This window comes from Peromyscus eremicus, chromosome 1 (genome assembly GCF_949786415.1).
Source record: "Peromyscus eremicus chromosome 1, PerEre_H2_v1, whole genome shotgun sequence".
In the NCBI taxonomy this organism is placed as follows: domain Eukaryota; kingdom Metazoa; phylum Chordata; class Mammalia; order Rodentia; family Cricetidae; genus Peromyscus; species Peromyscus eremicus.
The window spans coordinates 32,603,749-32,619,908 of record NC_081416.1 but is presented as its reverse complement, the minus strand read 5'-3'; the positions used below and the strand labels follow the sequence as shown (position 1 = coordinate 32,619,908).

Here is a 16,160-nt window from a genome sequence, read left to right as displayed (position 1 = left end):
GGAATAGAAAGAAATGGGGGGGGGAGTTTTCTCCTAAAGGGGATGACATGGTCAGGATGCTGGGTGGGTCCCCAAGGGGTGGGTCTGAATGCCAACATTCCCTAACAACAATGTCAGTGTTCATGTGCATACATATACATTATTAAAAAATCCCAGAAGGAAGTAGAGCAAATTATAACACTGGTTTGCTCAGAGTGCTGCGAAGGCCATGAGTGTTTTACTTACAGATTTCTTGTTCTCAGCTGGTAGAGCCTGGATTTTTCAAAATGAAAAATATATTAATAGTTTAAATCTGTTTAAATTTTATAAGATTGTATTTTATTAACACCTTCAAAAATGATGTCAGCAAGCCTTCCTGACTTTTAAAGTGCTGGTCTGATAGGCCACTGTTTCTGACATTAAGTAAGAATGATCATTCCAGCCACCAAAAAGCTCCCCAAATGAGCATTTCCCTCTGAAGAGTGGGATGATGGAGCTCTGGAGAGTACACACTGTTTTATCTGAAAAGCCAGGACAGGACAAGTTTCACTAGACAGACAAAAAAGGCTGAGGACAGCCATCTGGCACACATTCTCAATCTACATCTGCTGGTCTCCTTGTCCAACACGGAAACACTAACGTGCTTTCTAGAGGACAGCACCACAAGAGAGCTGGGCGTCCATCTCTAGGCAGTGGCGTTAGCTCTGGTTAGTGGAGTACAGAATGGGGTGCTGGGATCATGAGTTAGAGTGCACTTCTGGCAGGAGAAATCTATAAGACAGGCTGCTGCTCTACCAGAGCTTGGGATTTTCCCAGCATGTGAGACTCACTGTTCTCCGTCCTTGGAGTTCTCTGCTGCTCCGCTTTGATTTGGTAGCTGTTGAATATGTTCCTCCTATCCTGGATGATAGCCAAGAAGCTGGAGGTGGAGGGGGTGGATAGCTGCTACCTATCCCTATAGATGTTAGAGTTCAGCTGCTTCTCGCTGATTAAAGAGAAAATAGAAAAAATTTGAGAGCTAAAAAAATCTTGCTGTATCTCACCTTGTGACCTTGAATTTCTGTGTGTGTGTGTGTGTGTGTGTGTGTGTGTGTGTGTGTGTGTGTGTGCGCGCGCGCGCGCGCGCGTGCGTGCGCTTTTTGAGTCAAGGCTACTTAGCCTTGGCTGACCTGGAACTCCCTATGTAGACCTGGAACTCAGAGAGCACCATCTCTGCCTGCCACATACTGGGGTTAAAGGCCTACACCACCAACCTGGCAACCCTGAATTTCTTAAAGGTGTAACTGAAACACAATACAGATCTATTTTTAATGTTAAGAGTATAAAGTAAGTTTGAGAGAGTATTGAAATATGGTACTGTTTAGGTTACAAAAAACACTTAATACTTAGTGTAATTTCAAAACTTAAGCACTACCATGTCTTTAAAAGGTACTACAAAGTAAGTTTCTATCACCTTAGTCATTTCCTCTAGCCCATCTCACCCAAAGCACTACTCACCATTAAGACTCCTAGCAAATCAGGCATGGTAGGACATGGCTATAATCCCAGCACTCTGAAGGTAGGGGCAGAAGGATCAAGAGTTCAAGGGCAGCCAGGGATACCAAGTAAGACAGTCTTGACTAAAACATCAACACAAAAGCAGCTTTTGCAGAAGCTTTGTGTGTAGCTAAAACGCAGTGATGCTTTGTCCAGATTTCTAGCAGAGGCAGGACAAGAGACGGACTTTCCAACGTCAGGTTTAAAGGCCTTGGCTGAGCAAACCTGTGAGCTTCAGGTTCTACCAGGATAACAAGTATATGGTATTTATTGACTATATCCTCTCATCTTCAGGAAAGCTTCAGCCTAAAATTTAAACTCTCTCCAGCTATTAAATATAATACCAAAGAACTACTAAATAGAAATGGTTGCTTTCCATTTCTGATTTTTTCAAATTAATTCAGTGATGGAACTAAATCCCTTAAACTGTGGGTAAAATTTCTCATTTTAATTAATAATTATCATTTTAAATCCCTGTTGGGGAATTCCTGAAGAGCTGCCACTGGTTTGATTCCAGAGTGTTAGCACCTAGCTTTGATCTGCCTTTTGTGATTGCTACCTCCTGTCTCCTTACCTCCTGCTTGAAGTCTTATCTAAGTTTCCTAGGGATTCAAAGCCTATGCAGACTTGGTTTAGGAACAATCCAGAGCACTGTGGTATTCCTTTACTGAGAATTTGCATTCGGCATTGTCCCTTTGTGGGGCTTAGATAAGAGGTTTTGGGTAGAAATTAACTTGTTAAAGGTGTGAATTGTATAACAATAAATGGGCCCTTTGCTAAGCTACAGTGCTTTAGTCTGGAGAGACAATACCCCCTGCAGCTGGAAAAGGCTAAGAATCATCCTTGAGGTGCCTCTATGTCGATTCCATGGACCCATGTGAACACCCATGCCTGATACACAACAAATCCCTTATAATCATCCATAATTAATAAAAGTAACACTCACCATTATACGATGGTGATTTTTTTAAATGGTTTTTTGACACAGGGTTTCTGTGTAGCCCTGGCTGTCCTGGAACTCCCTCAGTAGACCAGGCTGGTCTCAAACTCAGAGATTCTCCTGCCTCTGCCTCCCAAGTGCTGCCACCACCGCCCCGCTAAATATTATTTTTAGTACATTTTTTGTTATAACATAATGTAAAGCATTACATATTTTTATTACATTTTATATGATGTTCTCATTTGCTTCTCTGCTACTGTGATAAAACACTGACCAAAAGGAACTTGCAGGGAGAAATGGGTTCATTTAGTTTACAGGTTACAGAGTCCATCACAACAGAAGCCAAGGTAGAAACTCGAGTTAGGAACCTGGAGGCAAAATCTGAAGCAGAGGCCATGGAGGAATGGCTGCTTATTGGCTTGCTTTCTGTGGTTTGCTCAGCCTGCTTCTTATAAAACTCAGGACGACCTGCACAGGGGTGGTTCCACCTACAGTGAGCTAGGCCCTCCCATATCAATCATTAATCAAGAAAATCCCCACAGACATGCCTGCAGGCGAGTCTGATGGAGGCAGTTCCTTAGCTGAGGTTCTCTTTCCAGTTAACTCTTGTTTGTGTCGTGTTTTCGAAACAATAGAGGAGACGACCAGCACATACCACAATCCAGTTACTGGCTTGGAACCAAGTCTGAGCCTGAATCGCTCAGGTTCCTACACCATGCTATACCAACTATAAAAGCTTACAAGTTAAATTCTCCCGTCTCTATCTTCATCTATAAAGTAGAAGAATGGCAGTATGTACTCCTCAAGTTGCTTTGAAAACTAACTAACTTAATGTACATAAGATGTTTCAAATAACATTTGCATATAATAAGCACTATACAGGAGCCACATGCTGATCACATTATTTTGTTTAAAAAAATTAACAAGGACAAGCAGGAAGACTGCTGGAGCTCAATGACCAGCCAGCCTAGCTGAATGGGTGAGCTCCAGGTTCAGCAAGAGGCCGTGTCTCAATAAGGTAGAATGCAACTGAGGAAGACACCAGATATCAACCCCTCTAGCTACCACAAACATGTACACACACACACCCCCACACACACCCATACAAACATGTGCACATACCACAAACGTACATACCAAAAAAATTCCACAAAGACAAATTAAAATTAGCTCACATCTTAAAAATAAATCTCATTCCAGAGAGTGCTCATTAAAGAGATTACTGACACTAAAAAACTTTCCACTGTCATGAAATTAGAATTGCATTGAAATGCTCAGTGCACAGCCTCACATACCTGTTTGGAATACAAGTTCCTTCCCTCCGACACCTGCTGCCTCCAGGTTAAGAAATGCACGAATCAAACTGGCCCAGGGATGCTGAGTAATAAAACCATGACTGGCCTTAATGAGGAGAGAAACAAATGTAGGTTAAAATAGGTTTTTATATTGCTTATTTGCATGACATAATGGCTATCTTGGAAAGGTGGGGACTATGAGGGCAAAATAAACATTTCTCAAAGGCAGACTCTAAGGCATCGTCCTGTATAAATGGTACGCAGTTGGCCAAGTGGGAAGTCACTGTGAGAATATGCAAAAGTTAAAAAAGGAAAATACAGGAGAGGCAATCCATATAGTTGGGCATTTCTGCGGTGTACCTTCCTCAAATCACCTCTCTGAAACTCGAAGGTTAAAAGTCTGAAGAGAGTAATTATAACATTAAAAAGCCCCTTGAATCAAACACTTTGCTGGGCATAGTGGCACATGGCTGTAATCCCAGCACTCAGAAAGCTGAGGCGAGAAGATCACAAGTACCAGGCCATCATGGGAGACACAGCAAGTCCCTGTTTCAAAAAGTAAAGTGAAAACAGCGGTGGTGGCGCACACCTTTAATCCCAGCACTCAGGAGGCAGAGGCAGGCGGTTTTCTGTGAGTTTGAGGCCAGCCTGGTCCAAAGAGCTAGTTCTAGGACAGCCAAGGCTACCAAAGAAATAGTCTTTGGAAAAAAAACATAAAAAACAACAACAAACAAACAAAAAGTGAAAATAAACAAAAGCATCATATGCTAGCAAGATGAGCTGTTCTCAGTTGCGTTTCTAACATACTGAGCATGTCTGCATTCATGGACATAAGTACAGTATTTGTTTTACATATTATTGAATGACATTACTCATATTACTAATAAAACACATCATTACCAATCATTATTACTCTCATTATTATCAGCTCGAATATTTAAAACAATAAAACCTTACTTGCAAGACATTTTCCTCGGCACCATTGAAGAGAAACACCACAGCATGCTGCAAGGGTTCTGACGACACTGCCATGCCTCGGAGAACTTCGAGCATCACTGCACAGCTAACTGCATCATCACTGGCACCTTGGAGTCAGAAAAGCAGATTCACTTCTCAGTTTCGGTACTTTCCACCACTGGTGTGGAATGCAGCTTTCCCCTCAGAGAAGCATCGTGACAGCTGCATGACCAGAAGCATAACTGTCATCGTGGAGTGACAACTACACCCGACTAGTCTGCTCCATGACACAATCAATACCCACTCAATAGCTGTGCTGATAAGTTAACCAAATAGGACCACAGACACATGGAATTTATCCTCTTCCACCATCCTCTGGGATGCTCTCACTTCTGGTACTCATGGCTTCCTCCGCTCTACCCCTTCCTTTACTTTCAAAATCTCAAAAGCTGCAGCACTTCATGTTTACAGAGGATGTAACTCTCTGTGATGGAAGTTTACACTGCGGGGAGTAACACTTTCTAAGGTTTTTCTGAAGGGATGAAGTACTGGAAAAGCACAAAGGCAGCCCCTGAACGGCAGGATGCAGAAGAGGGAACTGCTGACTGGGCCTGCCACAGCACTGAAAAGGTACAGCACTCAGTCCAATACTCCAGCTCTCCATCAGAAAATCACATTGATTAAAGACTATAAAAAGAGCTCCAGTGCTCTGATTTTTTAGAATAATGAAATCCATTATTTTGACATTTGTATGGACTGATTTTGTGTGCAGGTGGGGGGGGGGGCACGACACTTGCCACAATGCACACATGCAAGTCAGAGGACGCTCTTGGAGAGGTCATTCTTTCCTTCCATCAGTGGGTCCAAACTCAGGCAGCTGGGCTTGGTAGCAGGCATCTTTAAGCACTGAGCCATCTTGCTGGGCCCCATGTGCTGACTTTAAAAGCACTGTGAGAGGTAGTTAAAGGAACTAACTGGCTATTTGACGACACTAAAAAGTTATCGCTACATTTTCTAAGTGAAGTAGCTCATGATATTGCTAGCATTCAAAAGGGTCCTCATCCTTCACCAGGGCAGACTGAAATACAGAGGAGCCAATGCAGCAGAGAGCCACTTCAAAATAACCAAGTAGGAGGGCTGCAGCAGGAAGGAAGACTGGACTGGATGAGAGCGGGAGGCACACTGGGGGTCAATAAACAAGTCTGTTTTCTAGAGAGCTGATTTTTCTCCTAACGGAGTTTAAAAGGCATCTGGAGTAAGTAAGCACTACCCTCACTCAGGCAGGAGCACTTCTGGGTGTCCACACACACGGTGAGGCATGGTGCTACAGCCCTCAGTGGGGACTTGAGAGCAGAGTGTCATCTACTACTTCCTGGTCTAGAAAGCAGACTGATGGCTCCACCTCACAGGCTTTGCACAGATTATACAAGACAACGCCCATTGCCTGGCCCCTGGGAAATATCCCTCCTTAGTTTCCTTCTTTCTCTTTGAAAACTTAGGGAAGGCTCTGTAACCAGGTAAAATAAAATGCTTGCTTTGAGGCTCTGTTAAATTCCAACCCTCACTTCTGCTCAAAAAGAAACAATATTAATGAGACCTCTCTTAGTGATTATTGGAGTGTATTTTAGTCATTAGTCAGAGTGAAACAAAATAATGGCTACATGATTACTATTAATTGGAGCAGGGAGTATAAGGTGATATAGCTAATGTGTACCACTTTTCAGAAAACAGAGGAAATAAATATTTTCTTTTTAATTTGAAACTGTTCTTTAAAAATAAAAAGCAAACAGTAACACTTTCCTTTATTCAAAGTAAAAGTGAAATTGAAAAACATTTACCTTTATACGGTTGATTGACAAATTTAACTCCCCCTTCATATTCCCCTATTTTAATGATTCTAGTGTCTTAGAAAAGACCCAGGAAAGGGTCAAAATATCTTTAGGAAAGTGAAAGTCAGAGGACAGTAAAAGCTGAGTGATTAACTGACATCCCTTTCCATTTAGAATCAACCCTGAAATTGAAGCCACCCCAAAATAACTCAGATGTCTCTTTGGCACCACACAGCAGACCTGAGACGATAAATGAGGTCTTCTATAGGTAACATTACTACTAACTGGTATCAATTCCTGAGTCCAGATACGTTGCTGAGAACTTTAAAACAATACTCACAGGAAAACAAACATAGCTCTGCAGGCCTTCGGGCCCAGGCCTTGGGTGGCTAAAGCAGAACTGCTGGTAAGACTCAGGCCACCCTAGACGACACTGTTCAGGATGTCTCAATAAAACTCCTGGAGCTGGAGCACAGCTCAGTGGTAAGGCATTTGCCCAGCAAGTACAGGTGTCAGGTTCCAGCTCCAGCACGTGCACACACATACATAAATACTCACTCTTGTTTCAATGGGTTCATCCACTGAAAGGATTCAGTTGAAAACTGAATTTGGTGACTGAGTGAAAAGCTATTCTTAGCTTATTATTAGTAGATATTTCTTTCACATTATCAGTATGTGTACTATAAAATTTTAGGTAAAAATTATTTCTAAACTAGAAACAGAGCATTGCTTAGCATGCAGGAAGCCACAGGTTCAATCTGAAAAGAACCAAAAGTCTCTTTTAGTCAATTAAACCATGCATGGTGGGACACTCAGATCAGAAAATTCAAGATCATCCTCAGTTACATAGCAAGTATGAGACCAGTTCAAGAGACCCTGTATAAAAAGGGGGGGTGGTGGCATTCTAATGGCTCTCCAAAGAATCCTTTCATTAGTGGACACACATGTAAGCTGTACACCTGGCACTATGTGAAGAGCAGCAAAAAATGTCATTCAAAATACGTTAGTTGAACACAAGGCTATTTGGCACTCAGAAATCCAGAAGGAAATACAGTGAGGTTCTCTGCCCTCCTCCCATTTGCCTAAAAGCATTTGCCTATGCAGGTGTTCCTCCCCCTCTACCAGGAAGAACGAAGGTCAATCTTCAAAGACAACCTTAGACCCTGAAGAGCCTACAGAGGGCAAGCTCTCCTACTAGGCTTTCCTTCCCATACATGTCAGCTCCACAATTTGCTGCCCGCAGACTCCAGGTCCTTTCCCCTTTTCTGCTTCGGTTTGGGTTTTTCCCAGCACTAAGGATGGAACTTGGGGCTGCACAGACCAGGCAATCACTCTCCTACTAAGCTACACCCCACACCTAGTTCTTTCCCTTTGTCTTGTCACTTTTCAAAAGAAGTTTTGTTCTTTGATGACAACAAGATTTAAGCCAGAGAGCTGAAGCACCTCTTTGAAATGGTTCATTTTCCTTGGTATATCTGCACATGGAATAGCCATGTCTGCTTTTTCTTATTTATCTTTTCTTACAAGGATCCATCCATTCCACATAAGAATTATGAGAGGTAAAGAAAAAATTAGGGTGTTTCTACATTTGTTTGATATTTATATATCCAGTCTTTCTAATATAATGCTCTTCAATAACCACAGCATTATGTGTCCCTTTCCAATTTAAGCATCTTCATAATGAGCACAAGGTGGCCTTAAGCATTAAGTTAAGGCACTTCGGCCTTTTTAAAAATGAATGTGTGGGTACTTATTTCTGAAAAAGCAAAGCATACATTCTAAATGCAAAGAAATGTCCAGTCACAAAATTGTTTCACCAAGTTAAGGCTAGTTTATGTCTTATGTAACTCTAGATGGTTATATTGGGCCTGCTATACATTCAAGTAATCCAGAAATAAGTATTGTTATAATTGTTATCAAGGAAGATTTTCCTTGAGAGATGCTATCGTAATATTTTGCTTACACTTAATCCTTTGAGCAATACTATTAGGAAATTAACTATCATTTTTCTGTTTAACAGTTAAAAAGTTAAAGATTAAGTTAGGCAATAAGCCCAAGAAGGCCTAATGATACTTAGATATTCTCCTCCTGGCCAGGAGGCCCAGCATCTACTCTAGCTCTGTGTGATCAGAGGTGACCAGCCAGAAAAGGGGTCTTCTTAAGTCTAAAATCTCAGGATGCCATTGTAAAGCTCTACTTTCTATTCTTACCTGCCTATGTTAGCTGTTTTTTGGGTTTTTTGTTTGTTTGTTTGTTTGTTTGTTTGTTTTTGGGTTTTTTGCATGTTTTATTTGTGAATGTTTACATGATTATATAAAGAAGAAATTTTAGAGACAATGCAAGTTATTGGTTTTTAGACATGACGCCATTTCTAAGAGAGTAATGGAAATTTACTTACATGATAAAAGGTTTCAGGACTTAAGTACAATGAGCAGACTTCATATAATATCATTTCAATAGTGATTTTTGTTTCACTCTATATACTTTCCAAAAACATCACCATCTCCAAATAATAAAAAAAAATAGTCCTTGGAGCCAGGCAGTGGTGGTGGTGGTGGTGGTGGCGGCGGCGGCGGCGGTGGCGCACACCTTTAATCCCAGCACTTGGGAGGCAGAGGCAGGAGGATCTGAGTTCAAGGCCAGCCTGGCCTACAGAGTGAGTTCCAGGATATCCAAGGCCACACAGAGAAACCCTGTCTTGAAAAACAAAAACAAATCCTTGGAGCTCTGCAGTTAAGAGAGTTTGCTGCTCCATCATGAGGACCAGTTCAGATGCCAGAATCCGCATCAGCCACCACTGCTCACAGATGCCTAAACTCTAGCTCCAAGGAATCTGACACCCTCTTCTGGCCTCCAAGTGCACCCACACATATTTGGGCATACAAACACACAGATACACACACATAAATAAAATAAATATTTCATCAATACATATTTTTTTTTAAAAAAGCAAGAGAGAATCCTTGTAGTCCACAACTACATCAGTACCTCCACATTCTGGGCAAACTGGATCTCCAACTTTCAAGCAAACTGAATCTCTCTACCTCCAAGCTACTGCTGTTGACTATAATGCTCTTCCCTGAGATTAAGGTGGAAGCATAATGCCTCTTTTGGTTTAAGTTTAGCTACACTTACTTCAACCAATACCCTATAAAACAGCTAAGGAAAGTTTCAAATGCTTTTCTTACCATTACCCTTGCCAATACAGCTTGCACTCTTTGGTGCTACTGCAAGGAGAAAGAGGCCCAGAGTCTGGCTCAGGACACATGAAAAAACTATTCAAACTATTGAAAATATGCTTCTGAGAATCTTATATTAAAAAAACAACAACAAGGCCGGGCAGCAATGGCATATACCTTTAATCCCAGCACTCGGGAGGCAAAGGCAGGCAGATCTCTGTGAGTTCGAGGCCAGCCTGTCTACAGAGTGAGTTCCAGAAAAGGCGCAAAGCTACACAGAGAAACTCTGTCTCAAAAAAACAAAAAACAACAACAAGAAGAAACAAACAAACAAAAAACAAGTTCCCAATGACTCATAGCAATAAACACTACCAAGTAAAGATATATGAACTAAAAGGTATACTGTGTGACTCACTGGGCCACACTACAGCTTCCATGAAGAGATTTGTGTGTGTGTGTGTGTGTGTGTGTGTGTGTGTTTTATTTTGTTTTTATTTTTTTGGTTTTACTTTTAAATTTTGTTTTGTAGTGAGGTTGAAAGGGCAGTGGGTGGTGCTATGGGATGTTCTCTATGCTGTGAATGTGTTGCTCTGATTGGTTAATAAATAAAGTGCTGATTGGCCAGTAGCCAGGCAGGAAGTATAGGCGGGACAAAGAGAGAGGAGAAGTCTGGGAAGAGGAAGGCTGAGTCAGGAGACACTGCCAGCCACCACCAGAAGAAGCAAGATGTAAAGTGCCCATAAGCCACGAGCCACGTGGCAACTTATAGATTGATAGAAATGGGTTAATTTAAGATGTAAGAACTAGATAGCAAGAAGCCTGAGCCATTAGGCCAAACAGTTTAAATAATATAAGTGTCTGTGTGTTTATTTGGGTCTGAGTGGCTGCTGGCCCTGGGCAGGACTGGAGATAGCTCCAGCTACAGGGTAGAGGTGATGGGACAGGGAAATGAGTGGGATCGGGACGCATGATATGAAATCCACAAAGAATCAATAAAAAGTTAAATTAAAAAAAAAAAGTTCAATTTAGTGGATTCACGCTGATTTGACAAATATGCATTATGTCAGTCACATCAAGTTCTCTATCTTGCCAGTGTCTACTCAGAGCATAATGTTAAATATTCTACCAGTATGTAACATCCTCAGTGGATGGAAACTGCTAGAAGTAATGTCCTCCAAACCATGTACTCCTTAAATGCAGGGATCCTTTACCCAGAACACCCAAAGGCTACTGCAACCCTGGCTGTGTAAGCACTTACAAATGGACAGACGCATTGGTAAACGAATAAGCCTACTTCAGTCTACCAAAAACATCTCATGTATTCTCATGGGGCTCGTGGGGCACTGTTTAATAATTATAATAACAATAGTAATAATAATAATGAACTTTAGAGAATATTAAATTGTTAGACTCTAAACTGATATTAATTACCTTGCCTCCCATCACAATGAGAAAGTGTTGGTCCAGGAAAAATGGTCCCCACAACTCAAACAGACCAGGGCTAAGTTTATAAACTTTCTGGGCTGTGGTGATTTTAAATGACTGAAAAACAAGTACATACCTGGTGAATTTGCCACTGAGTCAAAGTGACAGTTAGCCAGTACAGCATGCTGGGCTCCACCTCGGGGTTCCAGCTTTACCACAACATTAGTAATGTTGTCATAGTAGCTTGTAAAACCTCCCAAGAAGTCAATGCTAAAGGAACCTGTGGGCCTTTGTATATCTACTGAAATTCTGTGGAGGCTGTTGCTTTGTACTTCAATCAGTTTGATCTGCTCCAAAAGGTACTGCACTGTCAGAATTTCATTTTCGGCACTTCCTGTAGTCCTGGGACCAATGGCTGTTATGTGTTCCAGATAATCCCTGGAAGAAATCAAAAGGATGATGATGACACTCTCTTGCAAACTTAAAATGAACAAATCTTGGAGCAACTTCTACTATGCTTCCCTCGTACCTCAGAAAGTTTAGTTCTTCTGACTTCTCACATAAAGAAAAAAAAAATGCGCTACCCTCCGCCATTTCCAAGACATGGTCTATGGCTGTCCTTGAACTCCCTATCTAGACAAGGCTGGCCTGGAACTCCGAGACCCGCCTGCCTCTGCCTCTCAAGTGCCGGGACTGAAGGCGCTTTAAAAAATAAAAATAAAAAAATTCAGACATCCCAAGAAAATTACCGGGAAGTTTCATCACTGCATATTGCATCCGAGGAACTAATGCTTTCATTTTTTTCCTCCATTGACCCCACATCAAATCAGTACCAAGACTAGGGCTTATATTCAGTGTGTGTGACTGCTGAAGGCTAGATAGGAAAACACTACTTCACAGGCCACTTACGGATTGTTCCTTACTGGGTCTAAGCGGCAGAAACCGATGATGAGTAAAATCGTGGAAAACCGTTAAGAAAATAAGTTTCCAACACGTTACATCCAAAGAAGTGGCTTTTAAAACACAGCCGCAGTTAAAAACTTTCTGCGGGCTAAGGATTCGTCTGGTTTAAGACACAAGTTACATTATCAAAGAGTTCACCTTCCCAAGTACATCCGAGGTCGTTTAAAAAGGTTGAACACTATACAATCCCTAGCACAGAAGAGCCACAGACCATCTGCGAACTTCAGAACTGTAGGCAAAATTCTGAATGAGTGGTCTGTAAGGAGTGTCCACAGCTTTCGGATTTGGGGGCTGGGTGCTTGGGAAGGCAGCACACTATATCACCCCTTTCCAACACCATCCCCAAAAGGCTTTATAATGAATGTAGTCTTGGTTACATACACCCCACTCCCGTCTCATTTTAAATTCAGAGAACTGACTGAAGTAAAAGAAGTGGAAGTTGCTCCAGAAAGAGGGAAGAACGGATGACAGGGGCGTGCTAACATCCGATCATCCGCAAGCGGGGCAGAGTGGATGGTAGAGCCGACTCGATCCACCTGGCCACCCCGAGAAAGCGAAAGGGAGAGCCTGCAAGCCCCGGATACCGGCAATTCAGACCCCAGAGGGACGCGCAGGACCATCCCACTTCCCACCCACGTGCGCCCAGGGACCCCGGAACTCAGTAGACAAGTGCCCGGCACCGCGGCGCCAGACTCACCCGCCTAGGGCTCACGGACCCGGGGCTCACGGGCGCGGGACTCACCGACCCCGGCCTCCCGGACCCAGGGGCTCTCCCGCCCGAGGCAGCAGCGGACGCGCGGCCGGGCCGGTCGGCCGTACCTGGCTTGGTGCGCGTCGAACTCGCCCTGGAGCCCTGCGGTCCGGCTCAGCACCAGCCGCTGCAGCGAGAGCTGCACGAGCGCCCGCAGTGCGAGCAGGTAGAGTGCGAGCGCCAGCACCGTGCGCGCCTCGGACAGCGCGGTCCCCGCGCCCCGGCTTGCGCCTCCGCTCTCCGAGCTCCTCCTCCGCGTCCGCCCGCCGCCGCTCGCATCCTCCCGCGCCGAGGCCTCTCTCTCCCGGTGCGGCGCGGCCGCCGGTCCCTCCCGACGCTCCGCGGCGCCGCGGTGCCGCCTCACGGCCGCCGACTCGGAACTCCATTCCATGGCCGCGACAGCCGCAGCCACCAGCCCCAACCGCCCCGGCCCGCTACAGCCCGGGCCGCCGCGGCCGCCGCAGCGCCTCCTAGTGAGCGGACGGAAACTGCAGAGGGCCAAACTTCTTCTGATTGGCTGGTCCGCTCTGCGGCGACCCAGCGCTTGAGTCCCGGTGATCTTTGGTGGCCCGGGCGGGGCTTGGTGGGTGTGCTTGCTCCCCAGCCTGGTGCTCTCAGATTGCCAAACGGAAAAATACCCATAAACCTAAAAATGAGCAGCCCCAACCAAGAGAAAAGTGCGTGGCCGCTCTTAGCAGAATGCACGAAGCATTTCTCCTGCACTGGGCAGACGATGACTCGGTTTGCCTCTGAAAAAGTAGGATTCTATCTTCAAAAACAAGACGACTTCACATCCGGCACTGGACGAACAGGCCTGTAATCCTGGCACTAGGGAGGATGGCCACTGGAGGATCCCTAATTCGAGTCCAGAGTGAGTGGGATACGTAACAAAGACCCTACCTTAAATTAAAAAAAAAAAAAAATTAAAAAGATTGCATGTCTAATCCCAGCACTCAGGAAGCATAAAAGGGATGATTTACACAAATTAGAGACCTGACCGGTCCACATAGAGAGTTCCCAAAAAGTTCCAGGCCAGTTAGAGCCACAGACGATGAGAGGGAGAAGGAGGAGGAACAGAGAGCAGGAGGGAGACAGAAGCAGGTAACTGGGGCTAGTGCCCCTCCCTCCCCACTCTCCAAACCCTGCCCCTCAGAAAGCCTGCCACCTCCGATCCATAGACCTGCCATGTGATTTCTCTTCTTCCCCCAAGATCACCGGGGAATGCCTTGCTCAGATTAAACCTGGTTTTATTAATTCGGCTTGATCTGGCTTATTGCATCGGCGGAGAAACCCATTACCGGGGATTCAAAATACTTATCAGTGCCATCTCCTTTTAACAGATAAAAATAATAGCTATAATTTAATGAATAGCTGCTGAGTCAAGCAGTGTGCTAAGTACAGACTTTGAAAAGAAAACATTTTTGTTCCCATTTAATAGCTGAAGAACATAAAGGCAGCAAATGAAAAATGAATGTGCTCCCGGGACAGCCTTCTGTTCCTCTGCTACACGGGCACTCTGGAACCAAAGTTCTGAAAAGAAGTTCTTGGGCCAACAAGATGGATCACAAGGCAAATGTACTTGTCCCCACCTTCCCCCAAAGCCTGACAACCAGAATTCTGAACTATGAGTAAATGCTATGTAGAACTGCTACGGGAGAAGGAGAGAACAAACTTCCACTAGTGTCTACTGACCTAAACACACACACACACACACACACACACACACACACACACACACACACGTACACTTGCAAACATACATATCATACAAACACACATGCAAACACATCATATAAACACAATTGTGCTGGCTAGTCTTATGTCAACTTGACACACAAACTAGAGTTATCTGAAAGGAAGGAACCACAATTGAGAAAATGCCACCATAAGATCTGGCTGTAGGGCATTTTCTTAATTAGTGATTGATGAGGGAAGGCACAACCCTTTGTGGGTGATGCCATCCCTGGGCTGGCAGTCTTGGGTTCTATGAGAAAGCAGGCTGAGCAAGCCATAAGGAACAAGCCAGTAAGCAGAGGCCCTCCATGGCTTCTGCATCAGCTCCTTCCTCCAGGTCCTTCCCTGCCTTGTTTGAGTTCCTGCCCTGACTTCCTGTGATGATGGACTGTGATGTGGAAGCATAAGGAAAATAAACCTTTTCTTTCCCAGCTGCTTTGGCCATGGTGCTTCATCATAACAATAGCAACTCTAACTAAGACACACAATAACAAAATAAAAAAACATGTAAATACCTTAAAAATAAATAAGTAATAACTGAAAAAGTCTTTCGATGTCACAGTTAAGTGGCAAGAAGCTGGTCAACGATGTTAGTGGCCATTGCTGACAACTGATCAGTCTTGTTTCTGCTTGCTGGTGCAGTAAGCCTCTTGGATTCAAAGTTCTGTGGCCCACACACATCATGGCTTACATGCCCTAAGGCACTAACCTAGAGACCCACTGAGAAAACACAATGTAGGATTCTGAACTTCTGTGTCTACAACACCCTGTCTACCTCTCAGACCCATCAGACGCAGGACGTGCCTACAGCCACACTGGCCTCTCTCAAAGACTTCCAGGTCATCTCCTTTACAATATCTTGTCATATACTGTTTGGATTACCCAAAATGTGTGTTCCTTCCCTTCATTACCAAGCTAATACCCTTCAAATATCAACCGAAGTGGTCCTTGATCAAACTAGACTCTCTTAATCCAGTCAAGCCCACTTCCCCCTGTGTCCGCTCTTATGCAAACACCATTAGTGCTGTGATTATTTCACGTTTCCCTCACTAGACTGCAGGCTCCATGAAGGCAAGAATCGTGTCTGATTTTACTCAGGACGTTACTCACTTCTCCTAAGACACAGCATGGCAGGTACTATACTGTCAGTATGTCTTGTGTGGGTGAAAACACAGCAGTTTCTGGAAGCACAGAACTTTAGTTTTCTGTAAGATTCTTTCTAGTCTATAAGCTCTATGAGACCAAAAACAATGTCTGTGTTATTTATTCATCACCTTACCCATAGTGCTTAGCTTCTGCCCAGTCTTTGGTCATCACTCACTATGTATTCATTGAATGTGAGAATGAAAATATACATTACCTTCTGTAAGACTCAGATATTTTTTGCTATTTACTTCCCGCCTAAGTCTAGACCCTTTATCATCTTTGGAAAAAGAGTCCTCAAAGTCAGTAGCTGTACCTGCTACAATATATGGAGATATATCAATACATTTCAGTATATCAAGATATGGGTGGTTCTGCTATCTTGTTATGAGTGGGGGTCATAGAGTTTGGTGTGTTGGCTAGTTTTAT

General features: G+C 43.7%; 1 protein-coding gene across 3 annotated transcripts in view; it reads right to left on the bottom strand.

The window, feature by feature from the left end:
• Ermp1 (endoplasmic reticulum metallopeptidase 1) overlaps positions 1 to 13,314 on the bottom strand; it is a 56,839-nt gene extending 43,525 nt beyond the window's left edge. For 2 of the 3 annotated variants that reach the window (XR_009378542.1, XM_059259158.1), the window contains exons 1-4: positions 12,923 to 13,313; positions 11,277 to 11,578; positions 4,708 to 4,835; positions 3,751 to 3,856 (exon numbers count right to left, since the gene is read on the bottom strand). Coding sequence is in view for 2 of the 3 variants with exons in the window: in XM_059259158.1 (XP_059115141.1) it covers positions 3,751 to 3,856; positions 4,708 to 4,835; positions 11,277 to 11,578; positions 12,923 to 13,245 (859 nt within the window). In the remaining variant the exon portion in view is untranslated. Of the gene's footprint in view, positions 1 to 3,750; positions 3,857 to 4,707; positions 4,836 to 11,276; positions 11,579 to 12,922 lie in introns of all 3 variants that reach the window. The other variant, XM_059259169.1, reaches the window with a different exon arrangement.
• Positions 13,315 to 16,160: the final 2,846 nt, after the last annotated feature.